Source organism: Oncorhynchus masou, chromosome 26 (genome assembly GCF_036934945.1).
Source record: "Oncorhynchus masou masou isolate Uvic2021 chromosome 26, UVic_Omas_1.1, whole genome shotgun sequence".
Classification (NCBI taxonomy): Eukaryota; Metazoa; Chordata; class Actinopteri; order Salmoniformes; family Salmonidae; genus Oncorhynchus; species Oncorhynchus masou.
In genome coordinates, this window is record NC_088237.1 from 18,098,423 (window position 1) to 18,114,872 (window position 16,450).

General features: G+C 43.1%; 1 protein-coding gene across 1 annotated transcript; it reads left to right on the forward strand.

The window, feature by feature from the left end:
* Window positions 1-536: 536 nt before the first annotated feature.
* Window positions 537-16,164, forward strand: LOC135514931 (uncharacterized). Its single transcript, XM_064938674.1, has 8 exons — window positions 537-570; window positions 4,341-4,394; window positions 6,383-6,421; window positions 6,676-7,017; window positions 7,415-7,580; window positions 7,650-7,762; window positions 14,964-15,338; window positions 15,736-16,164. The coding sequence occupies exons 3-8, from the start codon at window positions 6,388-6,390 to the stop codon at window positions 15,744-15,746; spliced, it is 1,041 nt and encodes a 346-aa protein (XP_064794746.1). The 5' UTR covers window positions 537-570; window positions 4,341-4,394; window positions 6,383-6,387; the 3' UTR covers window positions 15,747-16,164.
* Window positions 16,165-16,450: the final 286 nt, after the last annotated feature.

Genomic DNA, 16,450 nt, shown 5'->3' on the forward strand with positions numbered 1-16,450 from the left:
TTTTGGGAAACAGGTCGATGAGTACTGTCACACCCTGATCTGTCACACCCTGAATGTGTCTTGTGCTTGTCTCCAACCCCTCCAGGTGTCACCCATTTTCCCCATTATCCCCTGTGCATTTATACCTGTGTTTTCGGTTTGTCTGTTGCCAGTTCGTCTTGTCAAGCCTACCAGTATTTTTCCCATACTCCTGTTTTTTGTTGTTTAGCTAGTTCCTGTTTTCTAGTTTTGATCATCCTACCTTCCCTGAGTCTGCCTGCCATTTTGTACCTTTTGGACTCCGCTCTGGATTACTGACCTCTGCCTGCCCTTGACCTGTCGTTTGCCTGCCCCTTGTTTTTGTAATAAACGTTTATTACTTCGAACTGTCTGCATCTGGGTCTTATCCGGAGGTCTGATATTTACAAACCTTCACGCAATGTAGCAAACGTTGAATCAAAATGAACGCACCCCTGGTTACCTGGTCAACAGAGAGGGAGGAGAGAAAGATACCTCTATAAACTAATCTCCTTTTCCCTGTCTCCCTGTTCCACAACCAAACTGTAGGGAGGGAAGAGGACTGCTAACTGGGTAGGTGTGCCATCATGCCAAGCTACATTATACATTTATAAATTTAAAACATCAAATAACTTGCACTCTTTGCTTTTCTTTGAAGAGATACTCACTTTTGATTAAAAACCTTTTGTAACTGTTTCATACAGTATCTCTTAAATTATTTGAATGGTGCTCTTTGCTTAATATTCCGTGTATTTAAATTATAAGAGGTCAATTCTAATATTAGATCAAAGTGTGTGTGTATGTATAAAATGCATATCATAGACAATGTGGGAATCAATAGATGTTGAAATTAAATCTCCACATCATTTAACTCAACTTAGATTATACATTTATTTGCTATTTTCAAAGTGTATTCTATGTATCTGTTCCATAGAGTAACTGCAATACTACTTTGGTAGTCAAATCACATCACTTCCTTGTCCTTTTTGTTTCCCCTTGAAAGGTACAGCACTGCCTGTGTACTCACAGAAGTAAATTGTGCACATTGATCCCCCACCCACACACAGACACAGACACAGTTCATTCATAGACATTCTCCTCTACATGAAATCTCTCAAACATGTCTGGATTGGCACATTATTGTGCTTTATCATTTTGTTAACTAAAACAATGTTTCCTTTGAGTTAAGTGTAAGGTTTGGGAGCACTGATGTTTTCAGATTTTAACTTGTACGAATGTCTTTAAAGCTAGAACAGCCCCCGTGATATGCAACTTTTCAGGGAAGTTAGAAACCAATATACACAGGCAGTTAGAAAAGCCAAGGCGAGCTTTTTCAAGCAGAAATTTGCTTCCTGCAACACAAACTCAAAAAAGTTCTGGGACACTGTAAAGTCCATGGAGAATAAGAACACCTCCTCCCAGCTGCCCACTGCACTGAGGATAGGAAACTCACCACAGATAAATCCACTATAATTGAGAATTTCTATAAGCATTTTTCTACGGCTGGCCATACTTTCGACCTGGCTCCCCCTACCCGGTCAATAGCACTGCACTCCCCACAGCAATTCGCCCAAGCCTTCCCCATTTCTCCTTCTCCAAAATCCAGTCAGCTGATGTTCTGAAAGAGCTGCAAATTCTGGACCCCTACAAATCAGCCGGGCTAGACAATCTGGACCCTTTCTTTCTAAAATTATCTGCCGAAATTGTTGCAACCCCTTTTACTAGCCTGTTCAACCTCTCTTTCGTGTCGTCTGAGATTCCCAAAGATTGGAAAGCAGCTGCGGTCATCCCCCTCTCCACAAAGGGGGGGACACTCTTGACCCAAACTGCTACAGACCTATATCTATCCTACCCTGCCTTTCTACGGTCTTCGGAAGCCAAGTCAACAAACAGATTACAGACCATTTCGAATCCCACCGCACCTTCTCCGCTCTGCAATCTGGTTTCAGAGCTGGTCATGGGTGCACCTCAGCCATGCTCAAGGTCCTAAACAATATCTTAAACGCCATCGATAAGAAACAATACTGTGCAGCCGTATTCATTGACCTTGCCAAGGCTTTTGACTCTGTCAATCACCATATTCTTATTGGCAGACTCCATAGCCTTGGTTTTTCTAATGACTGCCTTGCCTGGTTCATCAACTACTTTGCAGACAGAGTTCAGTGTGTCAAATTGGAGGGCATGCTGTCCGGTCCTCTGGCAGTCTCTATGGGGGTGCCACAGGGTTTAATTCTCGGGCCGACTCTTTTCTCTGTATATATCAATGATGTTGCTCTTGCTGCGGGCGATTCCCTCATCCACCTCTACGCAGACGACACCATTCTGTATACTTCCGGCCCGTTCTTGGACACTGTGCTATCTAACCTCCAAACGAGCTTCAATGCCATACAACACTCCTTCCGTGGCCTCCAACTGCTCTTAAACGCTAGTAAAACCAAATGCATGCTTTTCAACCGATCGCTGCCTGCACCCGCATGCCCGACGAGCATCACCACCCTGGATGGTTCTGACCTAGAATATGTGGACATCTATAAGTACCTAGGTGTCTGGCTAGACTGTAAACTCTCCTTCCAGACTCATATCAAACATCTCCAATCTAAAATCAAATCTAGAGCCGGCTTTCTATTCCGCAACAAAGCCTCCTTCACTCACGCTGCCAAACTTACCCTAGTAAAACTGACTATCCTACTGATCCTCGACTTCGGCGATGTCATCTACAAAATAGCTTCCAATACTCAGCAAACTGGATGCAGTTTATCACAGTGCCATCCGTTTTGTTACTAAAGCACCTTATACCACCCACCACTGCGACCTGTATGCTCTAGTCGGCTGGCCCTCGCTACATATTCGTCGCCAGACCCACTGGCTCCAGGTCATCTATAAGTCCATGCTAGGTAAAGCTCCGCCTTATCTCAGTTCACTGGTCACGATGGCAACACCCACCCGAAACACGCGCTCCAGCTGGTGTATCTCACTGATCATCCCGAAAGCCAACACCTCATGTGGCCGCCTTACATTCCAGTTCTCTGCTGCCTGTGACTGGAACGAATTGCAAAAATCGTTGAAGTTGGAGACTTTTATCTCCCTCACCAACTTCAAACATCTGCTATCTGAGCAGCTAACCGATCGCTGCAGCTGTACATAGTCTATCGGTAAATAGCCCACCCAATTTTACCTACCTCATCCCCATACTGTTTATATTTATTTACTTTTCTGCTCTTTTGCACACCAATATCTCTATCTGTAAATGACCATCTGATCATTTATCACTCCAGTGTTAATCTGCAAAATTGTATTTATTCGCCTACCTCCTCATGCCTTTTGCACACAATGTATATAGACTCTCTTTTTTTCTACTGTGTTATTGACTTGATAATTGTTTACTCTATGTGTAACTCTGTGTTGTCTGCTATGCTGTTCACACTGCTATGCTTTATCTTGGCCAGGTCGCAGTTGCAAATGAGAACTTGTTCTCAACTAGCCTACCTGGTTAAATAAAGGTGAAAAAAGCATCCTTCACTCATGCTGCCAAACATACCCTTGTAAAACTGACAATCCTACCGATCCTCGGCTTTGGCAATGTCGTTTACAAAATAGCCTCCAATACCATACTCAATAAATTGGATGCAGTCTATCGCAGTACCATCCGTTTTGTCACTAAAGCCCCATATACTACCCACCACTGCAACCTGTACACTCTCGTTGGCTGGCCCTCGCTTCATACTCGTCGCCAAACCCACTGGCTCCAGGTCATCTACAAGACCCTGCTAGGTAACGTCCCCTTTTATCTCAGCTCGCTGGTCAACATAGCAGCACCCACCTGTAGCACGCGCTCCAGCAGGTATATCTTTCTGCCCCCCCCAAAACCAATTCCTGCTTTGGCTGCCTCTCCTTCCAGTTCTCTGCTGCCAATGACTGGAACGAACTACAAAAATCTCTGAAACTGGAAACACTTATTTCCCTCACTAGCTTTAAGCACCAGCTGTCAGAGCAGCTCACAGATTACAGCACCTGTACATGGCCTATCTATAATTTAGCCCAAACAACTACCTCTTCCCCTACTGTATTTTTTATTTTTATTTTGCTCCTTTGCACCCCATTATTTTTATTTCTACTTTGCACATTCTTCCACTGCAAATCTACCATTCCAGTGTTTTACTTGCTATATTGTATTTACTTTGCTACCATGGCTTTTTTTTGCCTTTACCTCCCTTATCTCACCTCATTTGCTCACATTTTATATAGACTTATTTTTCTACTGTATTATTGACTGTATGTTTGTTTTGCTCCATGTGTAACTCTGTTGTTGTATGTGTCGAACTCCTTTGCTTTATCTTGGCCAGGTCGCAGATGTAAATGAGAACTTGTTCTCAACTTGCCTATCTGGTTAAATAAAGGTGAAAAAAACTAACAATTGCTACATCAATTTTTGGATTTAGAAATGAATGACATACAGTGCTTTCACAAAGTATTCACACCCATTGAATTTTTCCACATTTCGTTGTGTTACAAAGTTGGATTCAAATTGATTTACATTGCCTTGCGAAAGTATTCGGCCCCCTTGAACTTTGCGACCTTTTGCCACATTTCAGGCTTCAAACATAAAGATATAAAACTGTCTTTTTTTGTGAAGAATCAACAACAAGTGGGACACAATCATGAAGTGGAATGACATTTATTGGATATTTCAAACTTTTTTAACAAATCAAAAACTGAAAAATTGGGCGTAACTGTAATTTTTTGTCAACTATCTTCACAAAATACTCTGTCAAAGTGGAAGAAAAATTCTAAAATTTAAATGTTTTAAATTCAACCCCACAAGTCAATGCATGTTAGAATCACCTTATTACAGCTGTGAGTCTTTCTGCGTAAGTCTCTAAGAGCATTCCAAACCTGGATTGTGAAACATTTCCGCAGGATTATTTTCAAAACTCTTCAAACTTTGTGAAATTGGTTGTTGATCATTGCTAGACAAGCATTTTCAGTTCTTCCATAACATTTTCAAGCAGATTTAAGTGAAAACTGTAACAATTCGGCCACTAAGAAACTTGTGTTTTAGAGTATTGTCCCGAAGAAAGGTGAATGCATCCCCCAGTGTCTGCTGGAAAGCAGACTGAACCAGGTTTTCCTCAAGGATTTTGCCTGTGCTTAGCTCCATTCTGTTTATTTTTTATCCTGGGAAACTCCCAGTCCTTAACGATTACAAGCATACCCATAACATGATGCAGCCAGCACAATGTTTGAAAATATGGAGAGTGGTACTCAATAACGTGGTGTATTAGATTTGCCCCAACCATAACACTTTGAATTCAGGATTTTTATTTTTTTGCAGTATTACTTCAGTGCCTCGTTGCAAACAGGATGCATGTTTTGAATTATTTTTATTCGGTACAGGTTTCCCTTTCACTCTGTCAATTAATTAGGTCAGTATTGTGGAGTAACTACAATGTTGGTCCATCCTTAGAGTTTAATGGCTGTGATAGGAGAAAACTAACTGTTTTAATGTCTGCTTTAAAAATGTGTACCCATCTACCAATAGGTGCTTTTCTTTGCAGGGCACTGGGAAACCTCCCAGGTCTTTGTGGTTGAATCTGTATGAAATTCACTGTTTGACTGAGGGACCTTACAGATAATTGAGTGTGTGTGGTACAGAGATGATGTAGTCATTCAAAGATCATGTTAAACACTATATAATTGCACACAGTCCATGCAACCTATTAAGCACATTTTTACTACTGAACTTATTTAAGCTTGCCCTAACGACAGGGTTGAATACTTATTGACTCAAGAAATTTCAGCTTAATTTGTAAAAAATTAAATAATAATCCACTTACATTATGGGGTTGTGTGTGTGTGTGTGTGTGTGTGTGTGTGTGTGTGTGTGTGTGTGTGTGTGTGTGTGTGTGTGTGTGTGTGTGTGTGTGTGTGTGTGTGTGTGTGTGTGTGTGTGTGTGTGTGTGTGTGTAGGCTAGTGACAAAGAACTAATACATTTTAAATTCAGGCTGTAACAACAAAATGTGTAAAAACTCAAGGGGTGTGAATACTTTCTAAAGGCACTGTATATCCATTGATTCCTGAAGAATACAACTTATGAGCTTAGTTCAACCGTTTTTCCCCATTAGAAACCAAAATATAAGCATACTTTACTCTGTTTGTTAACAATGTAAATTTAAACAAACACTGTATAGCCATAAAACGTGGTTAAATATATAATTGTTATATCACGGATGGTCAGTCCTTGCATCCATAACTCTGTCTATGAATTTGAGTGGTTGCAGTATCCACGCCCATACCTCAGCTTTTAACCAAAACAGAGGCGGGGTGTACACTTAGTTCTTGTTTCAATTATGGCTTCTTGCTTTGAACCATGTAATCTCTTCACAGTGGCCATGATACAGCCAGTACTTCTACTCCTGCTACTGGGTAAGAGATCAGATGGGATGAATATTCCTCTCTTGGTATTATCAACTAACCTGCTATGACTTATCTAATGAGTCTCAGTTTAACCAACATTTAGGACATTTACAGAACTCTCTCCTTGAGTGGACACAGTTGTATCCCAACTTCATAATCACTGAACTGAAATATAAGTCCTAAGGTTGATGTCGGTGTCACAATCTAAACAGAAAAAGAGATTGACGGTCCCAAAAATAACTGATGTGACATTTATCCCACAGCAGCCAGGTTCTCACCAGTGTTTGGGACTGAGATATCAGTACTGGAAGGAACCTCTGTGACCCTTGTCTTCAGATTTCCCAGTGAGGAGAATCACATGCTTTGTACAACCTTTAGTAAAACCAGTAATTGCAAATGGTGGTCCTGTTGTAATCCCATAGCTGTGACAACAATACCTACCATCACACAAGAAAACAAATACAGATGTACAACTGGAGTTGAGCTGGTGAACTTCACCATTTTAAACCTTCATCCTGCAGACAGTGGGAACTACTGTTGCGGAGCAGCAATCTCTAGAGTGTTAAATAAACCTTCAGAATTCTACAGCCTGAGGGTAGTGAAAGGTATGTGTTGCACTTCATACTACTGGTTGTCAATGGATTTTGTTCAGTGCACATGTCACCATAAAGTAGGAAGGAACATGAAGGGTTGATCAGCTTGTGTGTATTGTGAGGTGCACAAGCCTAAACTCTTCAAGGTCAATGCTGTCTGTTACTGAATTTGGATTGAATCCTAACATTTTGTGTGTATTGAATGTTTGAGCACACCTACCACTTCCATCAAAAAAGGCAAAAGTCAATGATTTGTGTCTTCATCTCTATGTATGAATGTTGCATTTATGCATCACTATTGTGTTCTTTCCCTAACAAAGTCGGAACTGCTGGTAATGTCATTTTGCTGGTGCCTAGTCGTGCTTTATCCTGTCCCTTCCTGACGGTCTGTGTCGTGAAATACTTCCAGGTCACACAGGTTGCAACAGGGATCTACTGGATGGATTGGAATTTCTGGGCAACGATATTGAGAATCAGCCAATCACAATCCAAAGTGCAAGTCAGTGCAGACAGGAATGCACCAGTATTGACAAGTGCCAGTACTTCACATTCAGTTGGAAGGAGACAGAAATGAGGTACATGCTCAAAGATTTTCCCCTTTGTGATTGGGCAAATTACCACATTTTGTGATATTTATTCCTCAGAAACAAATGTTCCTTGAAGGCCTCAACTGGTGATCTGTTGAACTCAAGAATTACAATACAGCGCCTCCAAAATGCAACTTCGGGCTATTCCCTGAAAAGCTGCAGTGGTAAAGGTGACTACAGACATGTACTACATTTACATTTACATTTACTAGATTCATATAGTATACGGTACCTAATGAGCAGAGATTGTTAATAGGTCCTAATAAACAGGGTAGTGTCATTGATACCAAACTCTGTTACACTGTTTCTGTATACATTACATCTGTTGAAGGTGTAATTTAAGGTACTGTACATCATCAAGCAAGCATCACAGCGCTCTGAGAGAAACTTTAAACTACATACCAACGATGTGTGATTTGAGTCTTTATTCTAGTGCCTGAAGAATACACAGTAGAAAGTTGTCTCCACCCTATGTATTTATTACATTTTTCTAAACACATACATATTCATGATAACTGACAGATTTTGGAAGGAGTTCGCAAATGTATTAATTTCTCCATGCCCCAGACATGGCACCTGTTGCTTTCATCAATTAAATCGATATCTCTATGTTACTCTGCTATCACACAGTAGGTGTTGCCTATATTTCAGAATAGATAGTGGAAGCTAAACACAATGTTTGTCACTACCTTTCCTGTGCTATGGGGGTAAGTTGAACATTGTAAGTGTTATAAAACTAGTGGGCAGTAATGTGTATGTACTCTACTTATTTTTGAAAGATGAAAGTCCACTTAACACCACTGGGGATTTGACCACTCCTGTTGCCCCTGAAACCAGTAGCCCTACTTCAACTGGTCCTCCCTCTACCAAAACCTCCACCACAACACCAACCACTTTACTACCTACTACTACTAATGGACAGTCCACCACCTCACCAAATACCACTAGTAATGGACAGTCCACCACCTCACCAACTACCACTACTAATGGACAGTCAACCACCTCACCAACTACCACTACTAATGGACAGTCCAACACCTCACCAACTACCACTACTAATGCACAGTCCAACAACTCACCAACAACCACTACTAATGGACAGTCCACTACCTCACCAACTACCACTACTAATGCACAGTCCACCACCTCACCAACAACCACTACTAATGGACAGTCCACCACCTCACCAACTACCACTATTAATGGACAGTCCACCACCTCACCAACTACCACTACTACTGAACAGTCCACCACCTCACCAACTACCACTACTAATGGACAGTCCACCACCTCACCAACTACCACTACTAATGCACAGTCCACCACCACACCAACTACCACTACTAATGCACAGTACACCACCTCACCAACAACCACTACTAATGGACAGTCCACTACCTCACCAACTACCACTACTAATGCACAGTCCACCACATCACCAACAACCACTACTGATGGACAGTCCATCACCTCACCAACTACCATTATTAATGGACAGTCCACCAGCTCACCATCTATTACTATTAATGGACAGTCCACCACCTTAACACCTGCTACTATTAATGAGCAGCACACCACCTCACCAGCTACCACTACTAATGGACAGTCCACCACCTCACTAACTACCACTACTAACGGGCAGTCCACCACCTCACAAACTACCACTTTAAATGGACAGTCAGCCACCTCACCAACTACCACTAATAATGGACAGTCCACCAGCTCACCAACAACCACTACTAATGGACAGTCCCCCACCTCACCAACTACCACTACTAATGGACAGTCTCCCACCTCACCAACTACCACTACTAATGGACAGTCCCCCACCTCACCAACTACCACTACTAATGTACAGTCCCCCACCTCACCAACTACCACTACTAATGGACAGTCCCCCACCTCACCAACTACCACTACTAATGGACAGTCCACCACCTCACCAACTACCACTACTAATGTACAGTCCCCCACCTCACCAACTACCACTACTAAGGGACAGTCAAACACCTCACCACCTACCACTACTAATGGACAGTCCACCACCTCACCAACGACCACTACTAATGGACAGTCCACCACCTCACCATCTATTACTATTAATGCACAGTCCCTCACTTCACCAACTACCACTACTAGTGGACAGTCCACCACCTCACCACCTACCACTACTAATGGACAGTCCACCACCTCACCAACTACCACTACTAATGTACAGTCCCCCACCTCACCAACTACCACTACTAATGGACAGTCCACCACCTCACCAACTACCACTACTAAGGGACAGTCAACCACCTCACCAACTACCACTACTAAGGGACAGTCAACTACCTCACCAACTACCACTAATAATGGACAGTCCACCACCTCACCACCTACCACTACTAATGGACAGTCCACCACCTCACCAACTACCACTACTAATGGACAGTCCACCACCTCACCACCTACCACTACTAATGGACAGTCCACCACCTCAACATCTATTACTATTAATTCACAGTCCACCACCTCACCACCTACCACAACTAGTGGACAGTCCCCCACCTCACCACCTACCACTACTAGTGGACAGTCCAACACCTCACCACCTACCACTACTAATGGACAGTCCACCACCTCACCAACTACCACTACTAATGTACAGTCCCCCACCTCACCAACTACCACTACTAATGGACAGTCCACCACCTCACCAACTACCACTACTAAGGGACAGTCAACCACCTCACCAATTACCACTACTAATGGACAGTCCACCACCTCACCATCTATTACTATTAATGCACAGTCCACCACCTCACCACCTACCACTACTAGTGGACAGTCCACCACCTCACCACCAACTGCAACTAATAATGGACAGTCCACCACCTCACCACCTACCAATACTAATGGACAGTCCACCACCTCACCATCTATTACTATTAATGCACAGTCCACCACCTCACCACCTACCACTACTAGTGGACAGTCCACCACCTCACCAGCAACTACAACTAATAATGGACAGTCCACCACCTCACCACCTACCACTACTAATGGACAGTCCACCACCTCACCAACTACCACTACTAATGGACAATCCACCACCTCACCACCTACCACTACTAATGGACAGTCCACCACCTCACCATCTATTACTATTAATGCACAGTCCACCACCTCACCACCTACCACTACTAGTGGACAGTCCACCACCTCACCAACTACCACTACTAGTGGACAGTCCACCACCTCACCACCAACTACAACTAATAATGGACAGTCCACCACCTCACCACCTACCACTACTAATGGACAGTCCACCACCTCACCATCTATTACTATTAATGCACAGTCCACCACCTCACCAACTACCACTACTAGTGGACAGTCCACCACCTCACCACCAACTACAACTAATAATGGACAGTCCACCACCTCACCACCTACCACTACTAATGGACAGTCCACCACCTCACCATCTATTACTATTAATGCACAGTCCACCACCTCACCACCTACCACTACTAATGGACAGTCCACCACCTCACCAACTACCACTACTAATGTACAGTCCCCCACCTCACCAACTACCACTACTAATGGACAGTCCACCACCTCACCACCAACTACAACTAATAATGGACAGTCCACCACCTCACCATCTATTACTATTAATGCACAGTCCACCACCTCACCAACTACCACTACTAATGGACAGTCCACCACCTCACCAACTACCACTACTAATGTACAGTCCCCCACCTCACCAACTACCACTACTAATGGACAGTCCACCACCTCACCACCTACCACTACTAATGGACAGTCCACCACCTCACCATCTATTACTATTAATGCACAGTCCACCACCTCACCACCTACCACTACTAATGGACAGTCCACCACCTCACCAACTACCACAACTAATGTACAGTCCCCCACCTCACCAACTACCACTACTAATGGACAGTCCACCACCTCACCACCAACTACAACTAATAATGGACAGTCCACCACCTCACCACCTACCACTACTAATGGACAGTCCACCACCTCACCAACTACCACTACTAATGGACAATCCACCACCTCACCACCTACCACTACTAATGGACAGTCCACCACCTCACCATCTATTACTATTAATGCACAGTCCACCACCTCACCACCTACCACTACTAGTGGACAGTCCACCACCTCACCAACTACCACTACTAGTGGACAGTCCACCACCTCACCACCAACTACAACTAATAATGGACAGTCCACCACCTCACCACCTACCACTACTAATGGACAGTCCACCACCTCACCATCTATTACTATTAATGCACAGTCCACCACCTCACCAACTACCACTACTAGTGGACAGTCCACCACCTCACCACCAACTACAACTAATAATGGACAGTCCACCACCTCACCACCTACCACTACTAATGGACAGTCCACCACCTCACCATCTATTACTATTAATGCACAGTCCACCACCTCACCACCTACCACTACTAATGGACAGTCCACCACCTCACCAACTACCACTACTAATGTACAGTCCCCCACCTCACCAACTACCACTACTAATGGACAGTCCACCACCTCACCACCAACTACAACTAATAATGGACAGTCCACCACCTCACCATCTATTACTATTAATGCACAGTCCCCCACCTCACCAACTACCACTACTAATGGACAGTCCACCACCTCACCAACTACCACTACTAATGTACAGTCCCCCACCTCACCAACTACCACTACTAATGGACAGTCCACCACCTCACCAACTACCACTAAAAAGGGACAGTCAACCACCTCACCAACTACCACTACTAAGGGACAGTCAACCACCTCACCACCTACCACTACTAATGGACAGTCCACCACCTCACCATCTATTACTATTAATGCACAGTCCACCACCTCACCACCTACCACTACTAGTGGACAGTCCACCACCTCACCACCTACCAATACTAATGGACAGTCCACCACCTCACCACCTACCACTACTAATGGACAGTCCACCACCTCACCACCTACCACTACTAATGGACAGTCCACCACCTCACCAACTACCACTACTAATGGACAGTCCACCACCTCACCATCTATTACTATTAATGCACAGTCCACCACCCCACCACCTACCACTACTAGTGGACAGTCCACCACCTCACCACCAACTACAACTAATAATGGACAGTCCACCACCTCACCACCTACCACTACTAATGGACAGTCCACCACCTCACCATCTATTACTATTAATGCACAGTCCACCACCCCACCACCTACCACTACTAGTGGACAGTCCACCACCTCACCACCAACTACAACTAATAATGGACAGTCCACCACCTCACCACCTACCACTACTAATGGACAGTCCACCACCTCACCATCTATTACTATTAATGCACAGTCCACCACCTCACCACCTACCACTACTAATGGACAGTCCACCACCTCACCACCTACCACTACTAATGGACAGTCCACCAGCTCACCAACTACCACTACTAATGGACAGTCCACCACCTCACCACCTACCACTACTAATGGACAGTCCACCACCTCACCATCTATTACTATTAATGCACAGTCCACCACCTCACCACCTACCACTACTAATGGACAGTCTACCACCTCACCACCTACTACTACTAATGGACAGTCTACCACATCACCACCTACAACTACTAGCGGACAGTCCACCACCTCACCACCTACCACTACTAATGGACAGTCCACCACCTCACCACCTACCACTACTAATGGACAGTCCACCACCTCAACAACTATCACTGTTAATGGACAGTCCACCACCTCACCAACTACCATTACAAATGGACAGTCCAGCACCTCACCAACTACCACTACTAATGGACAGTCCACCATCTCACCACCAACCTCAACTTCCAGTGGACAACTGAGTTCATCAAATCCCACCTCCACAGACAGGGATCCCACATCCTCCCCCTGTTGTCTGTCTTCTCCTCTCCATCCTGGTGAGTGTTAGACATGGAGCTACATTCTCTACCAATCTGCACAAAGGTGCACAAGTGGCAGTCGTTGTACATTTAATGGCAGAAAAGAGCTTGAGTGTATTTGTATTCAGTGGTGTAAAAAGTACCCATTTGTCATCAGGTAAGATGACAATTGGTTAAGAGTAAAGATACCTTAATAGAAAATTCCTCAAGTGAAAGTCCGGCAGTAATATACTACTTGAGTTAAATTATTTGGTTCTGAATATACATAAGTATCAAAAGTAAAAGTACATATCGTTTCAAATTCCTTAAAGGTTTTGTTGTTTTTTTAGTCAGGAGCACACTCCAACACTAATTTACAAATGAAGGGATGATAATTTGACCATTTCTGTCCAGCTAAGCATTCAAAATGTAACAAGTACTTAATGGAAAATGTAAGGAGTAAAACATACATCATTTTCTTTAGCAATGTAGAGAAGTAAAAGTAGTCAAAACTATAATAGTAAATTAATGCACAGATACCCAACAAAAATTACTTAAGTAGTGTCGTAGCTGAATCAGAATTAGTTCGGTAGCATTGATAAATAAGATGTTTTATTTACTTTCATAATATTCTTATGTGAGATAGTTACTTGGGCCCCAGAGAGGGGAGAGGTCAGGATTGTCTTCATATTTGAATGTGTCTAACTGTTCCAAAACCATGTGAAGGGCTTAACCATGTCTGTACTCCAGTCACTCCCTCCTTTTCCCATTGGGGGGGAGGAGTATGGCAGTGTCTGGAACCATTGTATTACCCCTCTGATGTTGCATGAATCTTGACCTAGTATATGACCTAGAGGCTCACTTCCCTCTGTGATCTAGCCCAGGAGACGGTGTATTTAAGATGGGAGTATCTAGAATTGACAATTGATATATGCCATTGGATGAGGTAATGTTTTGGTAATATGAAGTACCAAGAACGAGAAGTAGAACCTCGTCTAAGAGACCAAACTGAACGATAATTTATAGCTAATGCTATCTGGCTACAGGATACTCCTCTTTCAAGTAAAAGGCCCTTTGTGAAGTTCTTAAGATCTGTGGTTCATCATTGAGAGGGGTTTTCGTTGAGAGGGGTTTTTGTAAGCACTCTCAGAGAATTCATTTATAGACACTGAATTGATCTGAGAGTCACAGGGCTATGGTGAAGCTCATATAATTAAAGATGAAGTTGAAATAACTGACTGGTGTGTGGTTTGCTCTCTCATCATTTGGTAATACAGGAAATTGCCACAACAGTAGTACTTTCAAGTATTTTTATTTAGGTACTTTACATCACTGTGTGTTTTTTTGTTTACAAACTTACATTTTAACAATTGCAATTTCATATGTGTTTCTTTTGTCCATACAGATTATCTGCACTACATCAACAAGTCCAAGAGCTGGATCAATGCCATGGAGTTCTGCAGAAGCCGTGGCTCCAAGTCCAACCTGGTGCACATCACCAACCAGACTGTGCATGCTGACGTGACCCAGCTCATTGCCAATGTGGAGCTGGCATGTGGGGGGGTGTGGATTGGTCTGGAGCGGTCCATCTTTGAGTGGAACGCCCCCTGGCTGTGGACCAGTGGTGATGTTGATAAGGTGGTGAAGTACAGTGAGTGGCACAGCTGCTTCCCCCTCAACCCCATCAATTACCACTGTGGTAAGATGGTCCGGGTTGGTAACGGAGAACTGAAGTGGCTGGATGCTTCCTGTCATCAGGAATTACCCTTCATATGTCAAGGTACATTGTTCAACTTTGGAGCTCCTATTTTAGAGCTTCTTCTGCGAGGTGGGATATTCAAAACGCTGCAGATAGACAAATATTACATATAACTGTCATGGTTTACTGCAGAATAGAGATGTCTTGACTGTCATGTCATCTCTATGCAATGTATTACTTTATGCAATGCTCTGATTATTCCTCCCCATTGAATAAGGCTCAACCCACATCCCAGAAACCCCCTCTCTACAGTTGGCTACTATCTGCATTGCTCTTTACTCCCTTTAACTCCCTCCCTTTTACATTCTAGACACACTCTACTAGTAATAGTCTTTAGAATGAGCCAAAACATAATGGCAAGGCTTGGACGTATAAGATACATCAATGTCCTCTTATCCAGTATATGATGTTTCAAAAGATCTCCGCTAGAGGGCTCTACATGGCAGCCTGGACAGACTGCAGCCAGACACCACACTGATCTACCAGAGAGACTACCACACTCATGGTCTGGAAGGAACCTGCATTTCAATTCATAATATTTTACACCAATATAACTATTACTATTATTAGGACATTTTATTGTCATATTTTACATTATATTACTTAATGATACTGTACTTACATATACTGACTCATAAGCATTGTTATTTGACCTATAGTTTACTGTAATACTTTGATTGTTTTAAAATAGAGTACAGAAAGGTAAAGTTAAAGTATTAACTGAACATGTAGTATTTAACTCCTGTGTGATATGTACTGTTACAGAACGCTATTTAGTTAGAATGTAATTATTGTTATTTTGTATTTCCTTTCGTCTCTGTTCTGATTAAACATCCAGTTACAGGTTGATCAGTGTGGAATTTCATTCTTCATAGAAAGTGAATTGAGTGATGAATCAAAAGCAATTAAAATGTTAATAATATAACCTTATTATTTGAGAGGTGTTCAGTGATCTCTAGCCTAAATTGACTTTATGATTATTTCCATCAGGATTGAAGGAGTCCATCTCAACTGCCAGAGACAATGAACCTGGTATCTCAGAAAACAACTTTTCAGGGGGGTCGAGATGTCTGTGACATCTGTAACGTTGACATACAATTGCACTGATGGGCTATATTTATGCAACACTGCTC

Excerpts from the sequence above, each read along its gene's own strand:
- LOC135514931 (XM_064938674.1), top strand. The coding sequence starts at position 6,388 with ATGATACAGCCAGTACTTCTACTCCTGCTACTGG. Across the intron at positions 6,422-6,675 it reads ACTTCTACTCCTGCTACTGG|CAGCCAGGTTCTCACCAGTG; the intron begins GTAAGAGATCAG and ends TTTATCCCACAG. Across the intron at positions 7,763-14,963 it reads GAAAAGCTGCAGTGGTAAAG|ATTATCTGCACTACATCAAC; the intron begins GTGACTACAGAC and ends TTGTCCATACAG.